We start from the raw sequence: 18,914 nt of genomic DNA on the forward strand, positions 1-18,914 counted from the left end.
ACCAAGTCTTCTTTCATGAAATATTGAAAAAAGAAAACAGAAAAGAAAAGAAAAGGAGGTGCTGGAGAAAGAGTCGGAAGACTAGGCGGGGTCAACCTGCACCCAGTAGCCATCGTCGGGCCCCGTCGGGAGCCTTGCGGCCCCGTTGGGAGCCTTGTGGCCTCTCGTGCGCTTTTCGCTCGTGCACGAATACGCTTCATTTCTAACCCCTCGCTCCTCGAGTAAACACACCCTCTCCATAACAGCGCAAGGAGAATCCGCTCATGCATCAGAATCGACCATCAAATATTCATCACGGAGCAGCAGTGATTTTGACAGTGTGCTCATGCTTTTGACAGCACTCGCCTGCTGCAATACTTATTGGAGTAAGCACGGACAATCCAATATCGTTGTTCTTTTGAACGCTCATGAAAGAACTCCAAAGAACACCGAGCGTACAATATAATCCATCAAAACTTCACTGCATAATCTATTGCCCGCCAGACCTCATCGTCATTGCAGAAACTACAATAAGAGTTGATTTAAGAAATGACTGACAATGATTGTATTCAATACAAAGAAAGGCACACACGTTCACTTCATTAAATTCATACATGATGGTCTATGTCTTTCCTAATTCAGGCCAACAGACCTTTGCTTCTGATAAACATGTAGATGAGTTAAATGTTAAAACATTTTATCCTCTTAATGGACACCTTGATGAGATAAACTCCCGAGTCTTGTCTACACCATTCATTTCATTTAGAGAACATAATCATATCTGCATGCGGCGTATTTGCCCGCTCGCCGTGACATTCGGCGATGTCTTCAACCGGTGGCTCACAGCGAGTAACTCGAGTAACCTCGGGTAAATAAGTCGCTGGCATGGATCAGAAGACACATCTTCATGCTTCAGCAGACGCATTTAAAATGCCACCAAAACACCGTCCCAGATTCTGCCCTCAGTCAAATGACATCAAGTGCTCACTTACAGGTCCCTGAACGCCCCAGTATGAAGCAAAATCAGCCAGCGGGGCAGTACACGGAGCAATCAAGAGATAAGCATCCCATTTAACTTGAGAAAAATCCAACCCTGCAGAACGTTCTGGTGTCTTGCGTTATCGTGCTGTGCCACTGGATACAAACAAGGAGGGTAACTAGGTCAATGGCGCTATGTAAACTGTTCCACTTTACCCCTTGCTGGACTCAAAATGGAGTTGGCTGAGCTGAAGTGTGTACAGGAGAGAGAAGCTTGTGATTCAATGTGACAGTTATCAACATCCTCTGGCTAGTGGGAGGACAGTGCAGAGCTGCACAGCCTCAGTAATGGCAGACTACGACAGAGAAGACGAAGAAAAAGAAGGTAGGAAGATGACTCACAGTGAAAACAGAACATAGTGTCCAAAGAGAGCAGAGCTGTTTATTCCAGCCCCTCCCTCCCAAAAACAGCATCACACCTCTCCATCCGTCAACAATGAATCTTGCAGCAGAAAAAGGCCTCTCTGTGTGCTCCTTAATAAATAAATTAGATATATATAATCTCCATTTTTAAGATGTCACAGATGCCCCTGGATTTATTTGAGCACTAAAAAGCTCGGTATTGAATCACCCATTTTAGACTGTATACAACGTGTTTACTTGTCTTACCTGAGTTGAGTGAAACTGTGTCTTTCTCCCATGATACAACAGTGACGTAGGCCTCAACAGAAGCAGGGATAATGCACTTGAAGACGGCTACGCTGCCTCTCATAGCCTTCTGGTCGGCCACTCGGACTGTGTAGGGTTCCCGTGAAACTGCAGATCAAGAAAAAAAAACATGAATACAGGAAAACTGTAATGGAACTGCATTATTGTTTATTGTCTTTTTGATTTTTGGGACACGGTGAGTGTGCAGATTGGGACGCAGGATCAAGCTCTTAAGTTGATTCTAGTCTCGTAAGTTGACTCTAGTCACAATACTACCATTGAACTATACCATAATGTTGCTTTTTGGTGTACAATTATGTAACATATTTACAACTAAAACAACTAAATGTTGTTGAGCAAGATCATTTCTATTACACTCTCATGAATGAACATTAATTGATAAGCTTTTCAAAACTATTTAGACATTAGAGACCAAAAAATATTAAGGCCTTCTTTTTAATGTTGGCGATGTTTGGATTAAATTTTCACACGTACAAAATTGAAATTGAGAAACCTAACCGCAGAGTTCAAAAAAAGTATTATACCAACTGCTGTTTCCATTCCATCTTCTGAGGAAGCACATGTGATGCAACAGAAAGCTCCGCATAAGCTACTGAAAGGACGTTGCGAAGAGAACGAGCACATAAACGTTTGAAGATTTAAGTGCAGTTTGAACCATTAACTCAAGTAGTCTTTGTCAAATGTTCTTGTGCACAAGAATGTCATCATGTGATTTTGGGAAACATGCTCTTTTTTTATTATACATACATTGCTACTATAACAACTCCACCCCCTACATTCACTCACATTTCCCTCAGCACCACCACCACCAACCACCACCACCACCAGTACTCCTGCCACGCTAAGCCCTCCTCTGTGGACTCACCAGCTTTGATGTGGACATCCTGACTCCTAATCTTGCCAGAGGGGTTCTCGGCAGTGCAGTAATACGTGTTGTCGTGGATCAGCTTGCTGAAGCTGGACGGCAGGAAGTTGAAGATCTGGAGGGTTCCGTTGGGGTGGACGTGACGGATACCCGGGACATCGTAGATCTCCTCGCCGGTCGCCAGATACCAGCGCAGCGAGGCAGGAAGCGCGCCACCAGCAGGACAGGGCACAGAGGTCCCTGTGGTGCTGGCAAATACTACCTCTTGCAAAGATGCATTGACAAAGTATAAGCTGGAATGTAAATCCTCACTGAAAACTGCAAGAGAGGAAACACAGAGCGTACACTGTTACAGACATGTATTTATTTGATGTATTTATTATTCTCAAAAGAAATCTGGAGCAGAGATCACAGACATTTGGAGAAAAATTCACATTTGTTCTTCTTTATATTTGGTATTTGAAAAAACGTATAAAAAAATGAGAAAGAACACATTAGTATTCATGTAAAATCAGTGGCTGCCGTGCGTCTATATATGGAACATGTTCAGTAGTTTAGGATTCATCAATTTAATTCCCATCCCTGCGACCCCAGGAACATTAAATTAACATAAACTACTATCAATTATGGAATAAGGTCAGCTGCCTTGATAATGTTCTAGCTTCATTTGAAGGCAACATAACAGTCGAGACGCCAACGTTAAACACAGTTTGTGCGGGAGCATTCTCCAGATGAGAGGAGGGTAATAAATGTCAATGTTGGACCAATTAGCTCCACAGTAATCTACAGCTGTTTGATTTCAGAGTGATGAAGCCGGCACATGTTTGCAATCTGAGCAACTGTGCACGAGAGGCAATCTGTATTTTTTAAATTTCTATTTTTCAGGGGAAAAAAATATGTGTCTATACAGCATGTGTGTGTGTGTATCTGGCTTGCCATGTCGGCCTGGTGACAAGCCCAGAGGCTCGACTCTGAATGGCTTACAGGGACACTGGCAGCTGGCTTCGACCCTCCCTGGGGACCAAACATTTTAGCACTTCATAAATTCCTAACAAGATTTCAAATTGCAGACGTTTCCATCCTTTTCTCTGCTCCAGCAGCTCTCCACCTGCCCTGCTCACTTATGCACGCACACAGCCACGCACGCGCACACAGTCACGCATCACATTTGTTGTTTTACATTTGGAATACTCATTAAAAATGATCCGCACACTAAAGATCAATACTGTAGCGCTGTTGACAGCATTGTCTGGACATTTGCACCACTTCTGAAATGCAAACAACCCTGCACCCTCTGTTATTATTATTATTATTATTATTATTATTATTATTATTATTATTATTATTATCATTATTATTATTATTATTATTATTATTATTATTATTACAGAAACGGGTATAATCATTGTTGAACCCAGTCAAATTTAGATAGATGTCGTTTGAGCTAGCATTAGCTTAACCTAGCCAAACGGCTAGCACAAGTGTATCAGGGATAACTAGCAAGCAACGTTAGCCTCCAACAAATACGGTCAAAAACAGAAACCGTGTAATGTTAACACACTTTACCTCCATTTACTGTCTCTGGTGTTATGTCTGCTCCATCTTATAATACTTTGGCTGAGTTAAAGCAAAAAAGCTGTAGCTGTTTCTTTCTCTGTATGCTAGCTAGCAGCTCCTGTTTGCCAACAGCTGCGGAACTGACACTAATCAAAAACACAGGTGACGCAGTTATTCACATATAATAACTGTGCTTATATTAAGACCTGGAATTATAATAACTGATATTACTAATGTGTGTAAATTATTGAAAATTATTACAATATATTATATATATATATATATATATATAATATATAAATATTATTTTCCTATAGTCATAATATTGAAATATAACACATTGAGACTGTTTTTATTTATGCAGGTTTTTTAATGGTCTGGATATAAATCTTCAAACACTGTTTAACTCAGTAAATGAAGGAAAGGAAGGAAACCACCTAAAGTTGACAGATGCTATATGGTGAGATATTGCAGTGGGGCTTGTATGAAGGTGTCAGGTCTGACTGTTGATTTTGTTCATAAATGCACACAATGCACATTTCTGACTGCTGCACAACTGTTTGTTACTTTCATCTGTGAACTGTACAAGGTGATGACTAATCATAAAATAATACACCTCTGATTCCACACATACAGTATGTCTGTTAGATGTTACTATTAACAGCTTGCAATGCTTAAGTCTGTATTTTTGGTGCATGTTTTCTATCATCACACCATGTTTTCCATCATTTGTCTGCCTATCAATATAAGGAAAACATTTTCTTGTGGTTTACTGCGTTTTATTTATTTTTGGTGAAATGAAATGAACGAAAATTTGCTTTGATTTCACTTTTGGGACTATTTCACGATTTGTCATGAGGGAAGACTAGGTCGGAATCTGACAAAATATTTTACATATGAAACACTGCTTCTCTAAACTCCAATGAAATATTAAGAAGTATACTACGCTACCAGCAGAGGAACTCTTGTATACACTTCTGTAAGGTCTCTTACATCAAAAAGTTTTAGCCAATTTTGAATCTTTTAAAATGCGTTGAGATGGTGCGCTGGGTTCTCAGTGGGTCTGTGGCACCTGCCAAGATGAAAATAATACATCAAAGTCATATTAAAGTCTGATTCATTCTCTTTTTCCAGCTGGCACGGGGAGTATCAATCTTCTCAGTGCTCTGTTGATAATGCAGACTGGAGCCACGAGGGGAGGGGGGGATCAAAACCCCACCTGTTCATGGACGTTGCTCAAGGTTAGTGAGAAGGAGAAGACACTTTGAAATCACTCATGTCTGCATTTTTTAAAAACACAGCCTTGGTGTAACATTCAGAAGACATTTTTTATGTATAAGGCGTGATCATTTCTGTTATATTAAAGGCTCTTTTGCAAATGTGGCGTATGTATGAGTATTGTAATATGTCAGCAAAATGCCGTCTGAGATCCTGCCTTCTTGATATCCTATGATCATATGGAGGGGGTTCTAGGAAGTAAGTGAAGAAAAACAACAACCCAAAAACATAAAAAAAAAAAATTGTGACAGACACAAATGGCACACATCAAAGTTTTCTCTGAATACAATTTGGGTACTTAGTTAATTGATACTTTGAACGTTGCAGCGCCACAATAGCAGACGGCTGGAGAGAAGTAGATCAAAGCTGTGCGCGGTTGCTTGGAAAGCTTCCTTTCTGTGCGAGCATCGGAGAAATTGGATTAGGATTTATGTCATGGCTGTTTTGATATTCGTCTATTTCACATATGAAAAGTACGCGAGAGCAACTCAATTTAGACTGGCTGAGTGATAGCAAGATTGATTTAATTAAAAAAAGAAATGGACTCGGGTGCATATCACAGCGCTACTCGTTTTCCTAATTGACTAAGCTCAGGAGCCGGGCCACAAATGGTCTGGTGACGCAGGTACATCACCCCCGCAGACCTCACAAAGACCACCGTGTCACGCCCCAACAAACGGCCTCGGGGCCCGACCACTTACTACATTGCCCGAGAGGAAATCCGTAATTGGCATAATTTTTCATGAGCTCAACCGTAAAGGTGAAATAAATGACACTGTTCAATAATGCATTATATGCATCTATAATTGACTATGATTTTTTTTTCTATGTGATATCTTCAGGGAGAAGGGAAGATGGAAAAAAGCTGTTTCATTTAAATAACCAGAAATCAAGTACTTTGCTTTTTCCATTTATTCTTTTCAAGACGTTTGCTGGTTTTTGTTGTTGTTGAAATTATTCTAGTGTTTTGGTCGGCGTACTTGTGTTTTTATACGGTAAGACTGAACTCTTAACCACCATCGTTGAGATCTACATTATTACAAGTGTCCTGCACTGCTGCACGTTCCAGTGTTGGTTTATCGACACATCCAGCAGTTACGGAGGAACTTTTGTATTTCTGGTCACATGACTCACACCAGTCCAATATTCATATTATTTTTAGCTCAGTTTTGGTCTCCACCAACTCCCGTGGGAAATATCTTGCTCTTTGGTTGCTAAATGCTCCAATATGTTAACCAGCTAGTTGCTAATTTTGCTGAGCAGTTTTGTGGCAAAAACAAATAACTGCTCGTTGCAGCTCCAAAATGACGCTGGTGAGATTGAGGCTTTTGGTTTACTTCATATTTAAAGAAATGCCACCCAGGCAGAGGGCAGGGCTTGACGTTGATACAGACGCTGCCACACACATTTTTAGGAAATTGTTGCAAATTATACCTTTAAATCACCTTTAAACACTATTCACAGTATTAACACTCTGATGATGTATTATTTAAAATGTGATTTTGGGAAAGCAGCCGCAGTGACGTTCACACAGAGTAACCATACAATCTGACAAACAACACCTATGGTTCAGCATCATCACAGGACTGTGATCCTTCACACAATAGAGCTGATGGGTTGACAGGGTGTAACCAACCATGACAGTGTGCTTTCAGAGCCACTGGGGCGCTTCATTTAAGTAAACGTGCAATCAATGCCGATGGGAGCCAACAGCAGGTAAAGATGAATTCACTAACTGGCTGTTTTTGCAGAATTACGAGAGAAGGGAGCCACGGAATCACACTTTCAATCTTGCGCTCGCAGCTTAAGTATTTTGGGGGGGAACCTGCAACTTGATCAAAGCACGTAAAAGTAACATATCGGTGTGATTTCACCGTCTCATGCACCTGCAGCGTTAAGTGAATGGTCCCAGTGTCACATGAGAACCTGGTGACAACCTATTAACTCTCAATCCATAGTAACATATTCTGTCTTTCATGCGGCTGCCGGTTTTATTCATGAACACTCTCTGACACGGGAAGAAGAGAGAACAGCAGAGAGCAAACAAGGAGAGGCAAAAAGGGAATCAGTGGGATTGATTCAGCTTCCCATATTTCAGAGGGCACTCGCGTTGCATCTGTTGAGCAAGCAGAGCCATTGTCTGAGTTGTCATCACCGCCGCGGTAGGGGGACTCAGCGCTGCGTCGCAGCGTGGCACCGAGTGCTTCACAGTGACAATGTGACAGTGGGAACCCTGGGTAATTAAAGCGACTCTCTGCTCTGTGCCCTCAGGGCAAGTCATGCCTGCATGTGGAGATCACACCGGGCCCACTCACATTCAAGATTTACAGTAGCCACAGCAGTTTTCCACCTTAACACATTCCTACTCCTACTCTGTGGATGTATGGGCAGCAGCATTGGTGATGTAAGGCTGCGCTCGCAGCACACTTTGACCTGTGCGTAACAGAAATATTTGAAATACAGTGTACAGGTATTTTCATTTTCTTTCAAACCGATCAAGTTAGTTTAAAAAAAAAAGATCAAGTTAATTTAGCCATCTCTCAAAGGCCGTTAACCTGAAAGTAACATATAGAACTAGTTCTGAAAACGGCAGACGACACCCCTTCAGGGCCAGGCAGTCCGGTGTGTGAGTAAGCATTCCCACTGATCTGATCTGCCCAGAGGCAATACACCATGCACGGAAGTTAAATGACTGTCTTCCAATTTGCTCTCATGAATATTAAGCAGTGCTGTGACAGTGGAAACGGTTGGCTGTGTGCAGGCTGCTGATCCACACCGACAGATCTGTCCTCTGATGTCTAGGAGGGGCGGGCAACGCTAAAACGAGACCCCCCCCAGCGGAGGAGCTTCCTCCTCCCTGGTCTATTTTCACGTCTTAAATGGGCCAGAGTGGCCGCCTGTCTCATCAAGGGGAAGCCAGAGACCCCGGACTGTTTCTCACTTTAGTAAAACTGAGCGATAAAGACAGTGATGTCTAAATTATGTTGCTGCCGCTAATGATGAGTGCATGAGAGAGGATGTGATGAGGGATTATACCGGTGCAGACTATAGCAGCTCCCTCTACTGCTGATGATGATGAATAAAAAAAACCCTCCACAAAACGGAATATTGCTATGTGATGTAACCAGTGTGCTAAAGCCCATGTCTGTAATAAAGTAAATTAATAAATGATTAGATTCAAAGTGTTGCATAGATTTACTGTATATTTACCATGAATGTGAACTCCCACTGAACTACAGCAGCCTTTGAAATGAGAAGGAATTGATTACACATTATTTAAGAGTTCAACATCTGCAATCTTCATTTTAAAATAATTTTACCAAGAACAGAGCAGCCACTCCTCAACCTCATTAACAATAATGGAAAAGTATGTTATCATAGAAAGCTAATGGAAATTCTTTTTGACAAGCAGTACGAATATATTTATACATTTTTGAGGTGCAGCATTGGTGCAGACGCAGCCACAAAGACTGATGTATATGTGGAGATCGGAGTTACATTATATAATCAAACTGATTATAATATAAGGTTTGCTGTCAAAACAGTATGAAATGTTTATTAATTGCTTTTGAGTGAATAAAGTGTGGGTGTTTAACCCCTTCAGCTCTGAATGTCCTTGCTCCGTTTCACCCAAGGAGCTTCAAAGTTAGAAAAAGAAAAACAATATTTTTTCAGCCGCTTGTTCCAGCACATCATTGAAGCGGGTTAATCATGTTTACATCCAGACAAATCACATGGAGATGTCTCGCATATTTTCTTTGACGCATTTTGTTGCAGTTTACCCTGACAAATTTGCCATCTTTAGAAATGTTGTGACCTTTAACGCCGTCTAAGATGGTTTAAACGATGCTTTGAGGCCAATGTGTTGAAACAGTAGACCTGTAATTTAATGACATCCAGTCCTAATGTTTTTGTTTGTATACAATAAAAAAAAAAAAATCACATTTCAACAGATTTGTCTACGACCTGTAAATGAGTTACTGGTGTCTCAAACCCATAAATATAAAGACGTGGATGTATTCACCGTCACGTTACCCATTGATTTGTGGACTACGCATCGCCATCTTGGCTTTTTGCAACAAACAGTGACATAAGAGGGTGGAGCCACGTACAACCAAACACTGTGAAAGGGTTGTAAGATGAAAACATGGACACGTTGTGGTAGCGACCTGTCAATCACGGGAGTCACGTCCCAAAACATACCCTGCTTTAATGTCTATTTACTCTAAATGCAACCATCATTAAGAGACTGCTGGGCCTCTTTATGTGACCTGAGGAGTCGCCCCCTGCTGGCTATTAGAAAGAATGCCTCAGTTTTCCGACCCACAGGTTCCAAAGACTCCAGTGGACAACAGAATCATATATACTCTAAAATGCTCTTAGTTAATTTACTATCATACTCAAAGACGTCTGATTGAGACTTGAGAAGATGTAATCGAATGGCCTCCCAACTAATGTAATGGTCAGCATACGCGGCCTCTCTCCATAACGCGATTAAGCAGCAGCGTTTCTCATCGCAGGGATGCACGTCGGCAGAAGCTTTACCTCAGTTAAGCAAGTAGACGTGGCACATACTGGAGCGCCAACCTCATTATGTCACCCAACATTAAGGTTGAGGGCCTTCAAAAGCCTTGCTGTTGATGGTGTCTTAACATGACCGCTGTCCACCTGCATGGCAGCAAAGGTAACGCCACGCCCATTGCGATGGTGGTGTCGGTGTACACGAGCCGTGACACGAGAGGCCGCTGAGGAGAACGACCTGACACCGACAGCCTTTGGCCCCAAAGGATCTCATTTCACTCATCTCACCTGAATCTGCAGTGGCACACACTTCCTCTGTTACATGGTGGCTTCTCTTTAAATCCGGCCTTTGTATCTGAGACTCATCTCAGTGGGTCACCGTGGGCTGAATTTGATTGTTATTATAATAAAAAGTAAACCACGGCAAATGAAGAGGACGGACCGTTGTCATAGCTATTGGCTCTGGGGGGAAACCTAATCACTGCCTGGATGAGGTCCCGTGGCAACGTCTTTTCAAGCGGAGGAAGTGCTATCCTTGAATGTTCAAGGCTCAAGATGGCGGGGGGGATGATGGGCATATACATTTGTATAGATTGTGTACATCAAAGCTTGGGGTTTGCATCTGAGGTGGTTTGGTTAAGTCAGCAAAGGTAAGGTAAGGTAAGAGGAAGATGTTGGGTGTTCAATTGGCCATAACTATCACAAGAATAAATAGGCCTGCTTTGTATTGCAACAGCAGATGTTGTCAGAAAAATGAAATGAAATACATTGTCAGTGAATGAAATACCTTTTCTTGTTGCACCTCTGAACTTGATTTTGGTGCAATGCAAATATGCGACACTTACTATTAACGTGGTAAAGGTAATAATGTCATTATAAGGCCATGGCAGCCATTTGAAGATATACCTCCATCCCTGTTTTGTCCAACAGACGCCTGTGACCAGCAGCTGGTGGAGTGTGTTAATGTTGATGTCACAGCAGCTGGCTGCTCTCATCCTGTTAGCTCTGCCTGCCATTATCAGCACCCCCCCCCCCCCCCATCCTCCCCCCTCCCCATCCTCCTCCTTTAAACCTGCTGCTACTGCTGCTGCCATGCTCATTTTAATACTCCAGACTCATTTGACCGTCTTTATGGACTTATCATATTAAACATTTATCGCAGCCATTTCCCTAAACCAAGCATGTTTATTCAACACTTAAGGGACCACAGCACGGCTCCTTTCAGCACCCCCCCACCCCCGCCACACACACACACACACACACACACACACACACACATCCTCATTTTCTCCTTTTCCCTCCTTTCTCGCCTCCTCACTCCCACAGCCCCCCGGCTTGCTTTATTACAACCCTCCTCTATATGTTCCACACAGACTGAACTAAAAAGGTATTTTTGTACAGTTTCTTCCGTCTCCCTCTCTGGCCGTCCTCTCCCCCAGAGGCCGGGACACCGAGGGACCCACGCCGTGTGAAGCGAGGCAGCCGAGCAGACACAAATGTATTCTGAGCATTTAGTACTTTGGATGAATCGAGTTTTAATTTAATCATCTGATCAAACACTAATTAGCATAATCACTTGTGGGGATGGATGGTCCAGAAAGAGAGACACGGAGCAACACATAATAGACCTCATCCTGGCAACAGTCTACGGGGACACTTAGCAACGTGTAAAGAGCTACATGCTTCTAGGGATCCGTGCAGGACGCAGTCCAAATTACCTCCCTTTGTACGAACAATACATCCAATTCTCCTTTTCCTTCAACAGGGCAGCCACTGCACTGCAAAATGATCTATTCACTGCTAGACTACCTCCACAATCAAATGCACTGCTGCCAGGCCCCGTGCCCGCTTATTTGATCTTGGACAAGATGGCTTACTGCAGCATCTGACCGTGGTCGGACCCGAGGAGGTCTGGGAATTCTAGGAATACCACAAAGTGCTAAGATTATTGACAATGCACTCAGTCTCACACCAGGCCGGGGGATCGATGAGTAGCTAGAAGGACATAAATCAGACTCCTGTGGCTCCACTCCATGTCACACCCAGACCCCCAATTAAATGCACACACACACACACACACATATACACACTTTACCTCAACTCCAACAAGATGACAGCGCTTTAAAAATGGCCGTCTAAAAATAACCACCACTAACTTGGTCTTAAATCTTAGCATCTGTGCCAGGTTTAAAAATAAAGAGCAGTGTCGAGAAACCGAGCTGGACCCATTTGTCTTTCTGTCACTCTGTCTATCCAGCTTTGCCTCCATCCCTTAGCCTACTTTAATATTCAGACTGTGGAGCATCAGAAACACGGGGAAAGATCTCCAGGAAACGCACTCTTGAATAATCTGATTAAGAGCCGAGGTGCGGTTGGGGCGAAATGCAGAAAGGTCGAAGTAACGTGTTGGTGTTTTTTTTCTCCGCTTACATGAGAGGTCTGTGGAATATGAAAGGAAGAAAAAGAAAGAGACAGAGCGGAAGACATGCTATTGAGCCACGATACACCAGGCACATGCATCATGCCTCGGCCAGAGTCGCAGGGATCAATTCAGCCTTGGGCCTCGGAGTGTGTCGAGTTCAAAGCCCGGCCCTGGTATGTGGAGGACTGGATTAAGAGGCAGTATTTATGAGGTCCAGCGTGAATGTTTGTCTTGGTGGGTGATGGATAGCAAACTCATCACACCTCCGCCACCTGTCCTCCACAATGAACGAAAAGATGTGGCGGGGCCATCAACACCAGGGATGTAGGCCCCGTGTGCACTGTAGCCTACAGCAGAGTGTGCACTGCATGAACTTACTGTTTTTGGTTGAAAATGTTCCTCCGTTAACAAGTAAACCCACTCTGTTGCATCCTGTAAGTCACTGTTGACTTCAATATTTAACGAAGATCACGATCTTATCCTGATCAGAATCATTCACTTACCGAGACTTAAGTTTTCTTAAGATTTCTTTGGCCTCCTCACATTCTCATATCAAAGTGCTGCCAGACCTCTTAAAGTGATGATAAATCCAGGCTTAGGGGGTCAAACTAGGGGTATGGTCAATGCAATGAAATATACCATGAAATATTACATATTCACCATAATGTTTGTGATGGTCCCTGTCCCATCTTGCACGTTGCGAGGCTACAATGACCAATTGTGCTTGCTTGTTTCCTGTTTCGAGATCAGGTGGGCGGGGCCCAGTTAACCCGAATGCTCTGGAAGTTACAAAACAGCTCAATGCCATGCTCTCTCTCCCTCTCTCTCTCTCTCTCTCTCTCTCTCTCTCTCTCTCTGAGGCATCCCAGCCAGCAGATGCAGCTCATTATTTGGCCTTAATTTAATTTACACCTTATTTCTGTTGTAATAAAATATCTCTCGACTGCTCTCCTCCTTTCCACATATGTCATGACTTAGAGCCGGGTTTATTATAATAAGAATAATACAACCTATCGCTTTAATATCTCTGGACGTATGCGCCGTCTCAGTTGTATTGATCACATGCTGAAGCTTTGGGTTTCATGTATTCTCAATACTGACCTTATTTAGTCGACAACAACCTTGATAGTGTTACAGTCAGAACAAAACAAGAAGTACTACATATAATTATGCTACTTTTATTAAATGGATCAGCACCAGGCTGTACGTATGGACTTACAGGTCAAGAAAAGAATTGGAAAATGTTCTAATTGGTAGATTAAGATCGCCGTCTTCCAAACCTCCATGCTCTTCTTCCTAAAATCTTTGAAACTTAGGTAGAGGCACTCCTGCACGGCGGAGGAGAAGAGCCTCTTTCTTGACTTATTCTGTTTTAAACTGTCAAATAGAGCTTTTTACACAAGTGCCTCCGCTACAGTACCTGCGTCGTGCAGCGCGGTAATATAACATGTCACTTTGACAGGTGCTGAGTGAATTAAAAACATCCTCTCTGCTGAGAACCCTGTCTGGGAGGGAAACCCCGCCAGATGTACTACAACCTCACTTTGCACGCATGATCAAACGCCTACATCTGGGTGCTGAGGGCTTTCTGCTCTTCCCCGCAGATGCTAAATGATATCGTTAACATTTTAATGCAAGAGACATTTACACGCGGGCTCGCGCAATTACACCTCTGATTCAGTGGAATCAAGACAGACACAGTGTGATCGGTAATTAGATTTTACATTGGGTGAAACGTAGCACGCACACGCACACGCACGCACACACACACACACACACACACAGTCGCCAATGCTTGCTCCTAATTAGAGCACTAGACAGGCTCGAGGAGGTACAGTACAGTAGAGTAGCCCTCATTATACAGCTGGGGTGTATGAACTAGGGGATATCTATTATGATCACACATCAGGGTATCCATTACCCAACATTAGCAGCCCTTTCCACTGGAATCACACACTGAGTTCAGAACGTAGCCCAACAATCCCTCTCATAACTCGCACAAGTGAGCAAGAGTTAAGTGGGTTTGTAAACTTAATTTAGCCCATTAGATATTCATATCAGAGCAAGACTGCACAAGATGATCCATCACTCGACTGTACGCTACGCGTTTTCACGGGGTGATTTAATTTCATGAGCTGTGATACCGCTTCGGCAACCAAACCCTAATTGGTGATTAGTAAACACGCTAATGGCTGTGAGCGCAGCATACGGCTGGTCGGGTTGAACGGCAGCCGTGGCCGCCGGGAGGACGCCGATTTTTCCGCACATCTTTGCGCGGGAATTGAGAATCGCCTCGCGGCTCCGACAAATTGGGCCCTCATCAGTGCGCCGCCTTCATTGTCTCGTGCTTAATGTAGATTTATGGCCACGCAAAAAACCTGGTTCCCTCGTTCCAGTCGTAGCCAAGTTCAATCTATCTATCCAGCCCGGTCCCGTAGCATATTCATCCAGTGTTTCAGGTTGCTAATAATGTGGGGTCATGCAGAATTGGCAGGCTAACTGATGTTGGCAGCTATTTACTGTACTGTAAGCTACACTGGGCTAGATGCTCTGGAAGAGCTTCCCGATTTCAAAGTGAATCTGCCTTTTCCCTGAGAAATGTCACAGCTAATTGAGATCAGAATTTGATTGCACGATCCCCTGACCTCTGCGTAAATGTTCATTTATTGAAGACGTACGAGATAAGTCCTTCTGAGGCCACGAGCATCAGGTTGCGCCGCGCGTGTCTACAAATCACCGCCTTCTTCGCGGGGACAGTGCGAGGCGCCTTGTCTCGTTATATCTTTGCAATGGGAATTTGAATAGGCCAGTTTAGCTTGCTGTGGTTTTGCCCAGAGGCAGCTTTCAGGGAGAGATATTTAATGTGTTTCCTCTCCTGTACTGATGACTGCATTTATAGATTCTACTTTGACAGGCAAAGGAAATAGGAAGAAAAAAAACTGCAACGTCTTAAATACAAGAAATAAATGTGCTTGTTGGTCATTGAATATGACAGATTAACCCTTTTTTGAAAGTTTGGAGTTATGACTCCAGACATTCTAAGGACTGCGTTAAAATTGTGCTTCCTTTTGATAAAACTGGCAATGAAAGCCATTAAACATCTGACAATTTGCATTGTGCATTGTGTGTGTATACTTTCTGGGTGCTTTTCAATCAATTTCTGAGTTCATTAAGCTGAGGCGAGTACAGGGAAATGACCACAATGCAATGTGAGAAAGAACCCTGGTTGCCATTTGGCCACTTATCACCTATGGACACACTGATGTAACAGGATGTGATTAGCTCCTAATCAAGCACTTCTGGGTCAACTCAGACTCCCAGTTCCACCTCCACCATCATTCCCTATACAGTCCACTGTTCCCTGGGTCTGCCATTTTGTGGTGCTGTCCGGTTTTGTATTGGAAGCTTTATTGTAGCAAACATCACGGACAATGAAAATGATCCTGCCAAGCAGTAAACAAGCACCGTGGATCCTAAACGATCTTCTTTTATGGCCACCAGACAACAACACGCCATATAGTTTTCTCCCCCCCCCCATATAGAGTGAGTGAGCGAACGTTTTCGGACAGCCCTGACACCCATTGAGAAGGTTACCATAGAGACAGGCCAGTGAGCATGTGATAGGCCTAACTCTGAAACAGCAAGGATTGTCTGGAATCCAATCGCTGTGCTGGTTTCCATCCACAAGGTCATTCATTCATTCTGACGCCTGTTCAGCCGTCGAACGCCTCATTTTCATGATAATCAACAAAACATCCGACCACAGAGGACAAAGTCATATATGGCTACGCTACTGTATGAGGAGGGAGACGCATAAAATGGCAACGCCAACAGCAAATGATAAAAAAAAATGAAAAAACTCCACGATTGCGGCGCGTACGATGGACACAAAAAGTGTAATGTCTGCACTCAATGCTGTCTTACTGCTTAATCCCTATAAATTGTTTGCCACGGGGCCTCCTCAATAATCCCTCATGCAATAAAAGGACACAATCTTGCATGGCAGTTGATCTAATGTCAGACTCAGATGATTATGATTAATGAGGATTCCTTATTGTTCCTTTATGAGTTTCAGCACAAGCTGGGCTGAGGGAGATACCATTTTATATAGAGTCCGTGTCAATAAACGGCACCGCGCGAGGGTTTTTTGCCTCGGCACTGAATAAGCGACGACGACAGAAACAAAAATCCATTTTGAAGCCTTATTTTATCATCCCAGCCAGAAGGGAAAATCCATTTTGGGGGTCGCGCCATATCATGTCACAGCCCTTCGATGTGGTTTAATGTATTCATACCTGTAAATCCCCCAAATGTTTGCTTTGTGAATTCAGCTTTTCTTGACCCTTTAAAACAAAAATGCATGCCGACCGCTGCCGGGCTCAGTTTTTGTTTTCGATACGTGGAACAATCCCCATCTTGTCACCCTGATGTGTTTTCTCACAGACATGTTTCCATTTTCTTTCCTTCTCCCTCTCCTTCTTCGACTCTCCCTCTTTTTTTTTTTCCTCCCCTGTTTTCGTACACACCCAGTCAGCCATAATCCCTCCCTGTAGAAGGGGCTCTGGCCAATAAGTGAATGCAATAAACTGTATCAATTTTCTGCTATTGATTATAGATACACTATATGAGCACGCAAATATGCGTGCGTGGTGTCAGCCGCATGCATGTGTGCATTGGAAGCAAATACACATGTGTGCGAGAAAACACAGACAAGATGCACAACCAAATCTGGGTGTTTGAATACGGTATTTGAATGGAGAATGAGACTTTCGACTATTTGAATGGAAAATTTATGTCACTTTTTTTGGGGGTCTGTTTGTAAACTACATGTGGAAATAAAGTGATCTCTGTGGAATGCGTCTGATTTTTTATTTTTATTTTCTTAAACACTGGCGTGGGCAATTTGTGCTAATGGTGATCATTTTTTCTCTTCAAGCTAAATTTTAAAGGTAAATAATAGAAAGTTGGTTTGATTTAGTGACAGAATCGGGTGTCGAGATGTTGGAAGCATTCTGACAGACGCAAAAAAAATAGATATTTTACATCAAATATGTTCAAAATTTAAATATGAATCACAGATTCTTAAACATGTGGATAAAATGACCATGTGAATGCATTTAGGGCACTTTAAACTTGAAAAATATGCTCACTGTGGGGGAGGGGGAAGGGGTTAAACCGATATTCCATTATATCAAATACGTCACTTATTACTAAGGGCCACAGTGGAGCAAGGTTGTGGCAGAATAAGTGTCATCAGGCATGCAATAAAATAAAAAAACAGAAACAAATTACATTTAGTGGATGCAAATGAAAAACAATTAAAAGTTGAATACAAAAATCAACCAATCAAACCAATTAATTCGATCCAAGGCCCCCAAAAACAAACAGAATGCATCCGTTTGATTTGGTCCGGCTCAGGATGTGTATCTGGAGGCCAGAGATGTGTCTAATGGTTTGTAGGAGAGCTTAAAGGATTTAGAACGCAATTTATGCCTCGCCCGTCCCTGGCTCCCTCCATCAAGGGTGTCAGCCTTTTGACAACCATATAAAATCCATTTCATGTGGGTCACAGGTGACCTCCATCCTCTCTCTCCAGTCACTTAGCTGTCTGCTGGTGATTTGCCTTCTGCTAAAGGTAATGAGCACTAATAAATACATATGTAAAAAAAAAAAAAAAAAAAAAAGGTAAGGAAACTTACCATTCAAGATGCTCTGGAAAAAGATAAAAGCCAATATCCACATGCCCTGCTCCGTTCAATCCCCCAAGCTATGCTTTCTCTTCTTCCTCCGACCGGTGCCTCCCTGGGTTTCTCTTCTGTGCGCTTGGGGTAAGGTTAAACATTTGCCACTGTCTTGATGGAAACCGGTCCGAGTATCTACTTTTTTAATATCTCCTTCCTACTTTTCCCGTTACGCTCTGATTGTTTTTTTTTTCCCGGAGCCTTCTCGTTGCGCTTGGATCACAAACGCGCCTCTGTGATTGTCTTGGGGAAGAGCTGTGCTCAGACTCTCTCCTCCTCTTGCTCCGCGTCTTGCTGCTTCTCCCTGTTATTCAAAAGGATGCTGAAGGGGTGAAGCCCAGGTGTGTGTGATGCTGAGTCAGAGCCCGGTACGATCCTGAAAGAAAAATGAATGGAGGGAAGAGAGAGAAAAAAGAAAGAAAAAAACTGGCTAAACTAAATCTTTTTTTGAAGAAAAAAAAGAGCTCCGATTTCCGGAATAAAAGACTGATTGACGGATCATCCTCGGGGAGAGAGGAAATAAATACATTTAAAAAAAAATATGAGAAAATAACCAAAGAGCAAAGAAGCGAGCAGGGGGTGTGAGAGGGCGCAAGAATAAGAATGGAAATCAGCTTTTTCTCTGAGACTCCAAAGTCAGATCATCTTCATCGCCTCTGAGCGTCCAGCAAGAGGCGAGCAAGCGCATCTTCCCCGCTGCCGCTCTCTAATCGCACCACACTGACTCCCTGAGCATTACACAGAATAACCCTCTCCTGCCCCTGCAGACGCTTTAATTCCTCATTGCCTTAAAGGAGCAGAAGCGGTTACCGGTCGCTCCAGAGGGCAAGGCACTTCTGGAGGT

At 43.0% G+C, this 18,914-nt stretch overlaps 1 protein-coding gene across 4 annotated transcripts in view; it reads right to left on the reverse strand.

The window, feature by feature from the left end:
- The window catches only part of LOC311020060 (cell adhesion molecule DSCAM-like), a 103,275-nt gene extending 84,717 nt beyond the window's left edge, over window positions 1–18,558 (reverse strand). Inside the window, exons 1-3 of one of the 4 annotated variants that reach the window (XM_084019855.1) lie at window positions 18,029–18,558; window positions 2,552–2,869; window positions 1,627–1,773 (exon numbers count right to left, since the gene is read on the reverse strand). In XM_084019855.1, the coding sequence (XP_083875981.1) occupies window positions 1,627–1,773; window positions 2,552–2,869; window positions 18,029–18,071 (508 nt within the window). In that variant the 5' untranslated portion in view covers window positions 18,072–18,558. The remainder of the gene's footprint in view (window positions 1–1,626; window positions 1,774–2,551; window positions 2,870–18,028) is intronic. The other 3 variants (XM_084019857.1, XM_084019856.1, XM_084019858.1) reach the window with 3 other exon arrangements.
- Window positions 18,559–18,914: the final 356 nt, after the last annotated feature.

This window comes from Eutrigla gurnardus, assembly GCF_963514095.1.
Source record: "Eutrigla gurnardus genome assembly, chromosome: 10".
Classification (NCBI taxonomy): Eukaryota; Metazoa; Chordata; class Actinopteri; order Perciformes; family Triglidae; genus Eutrigla; species Eutrigla gurnardus.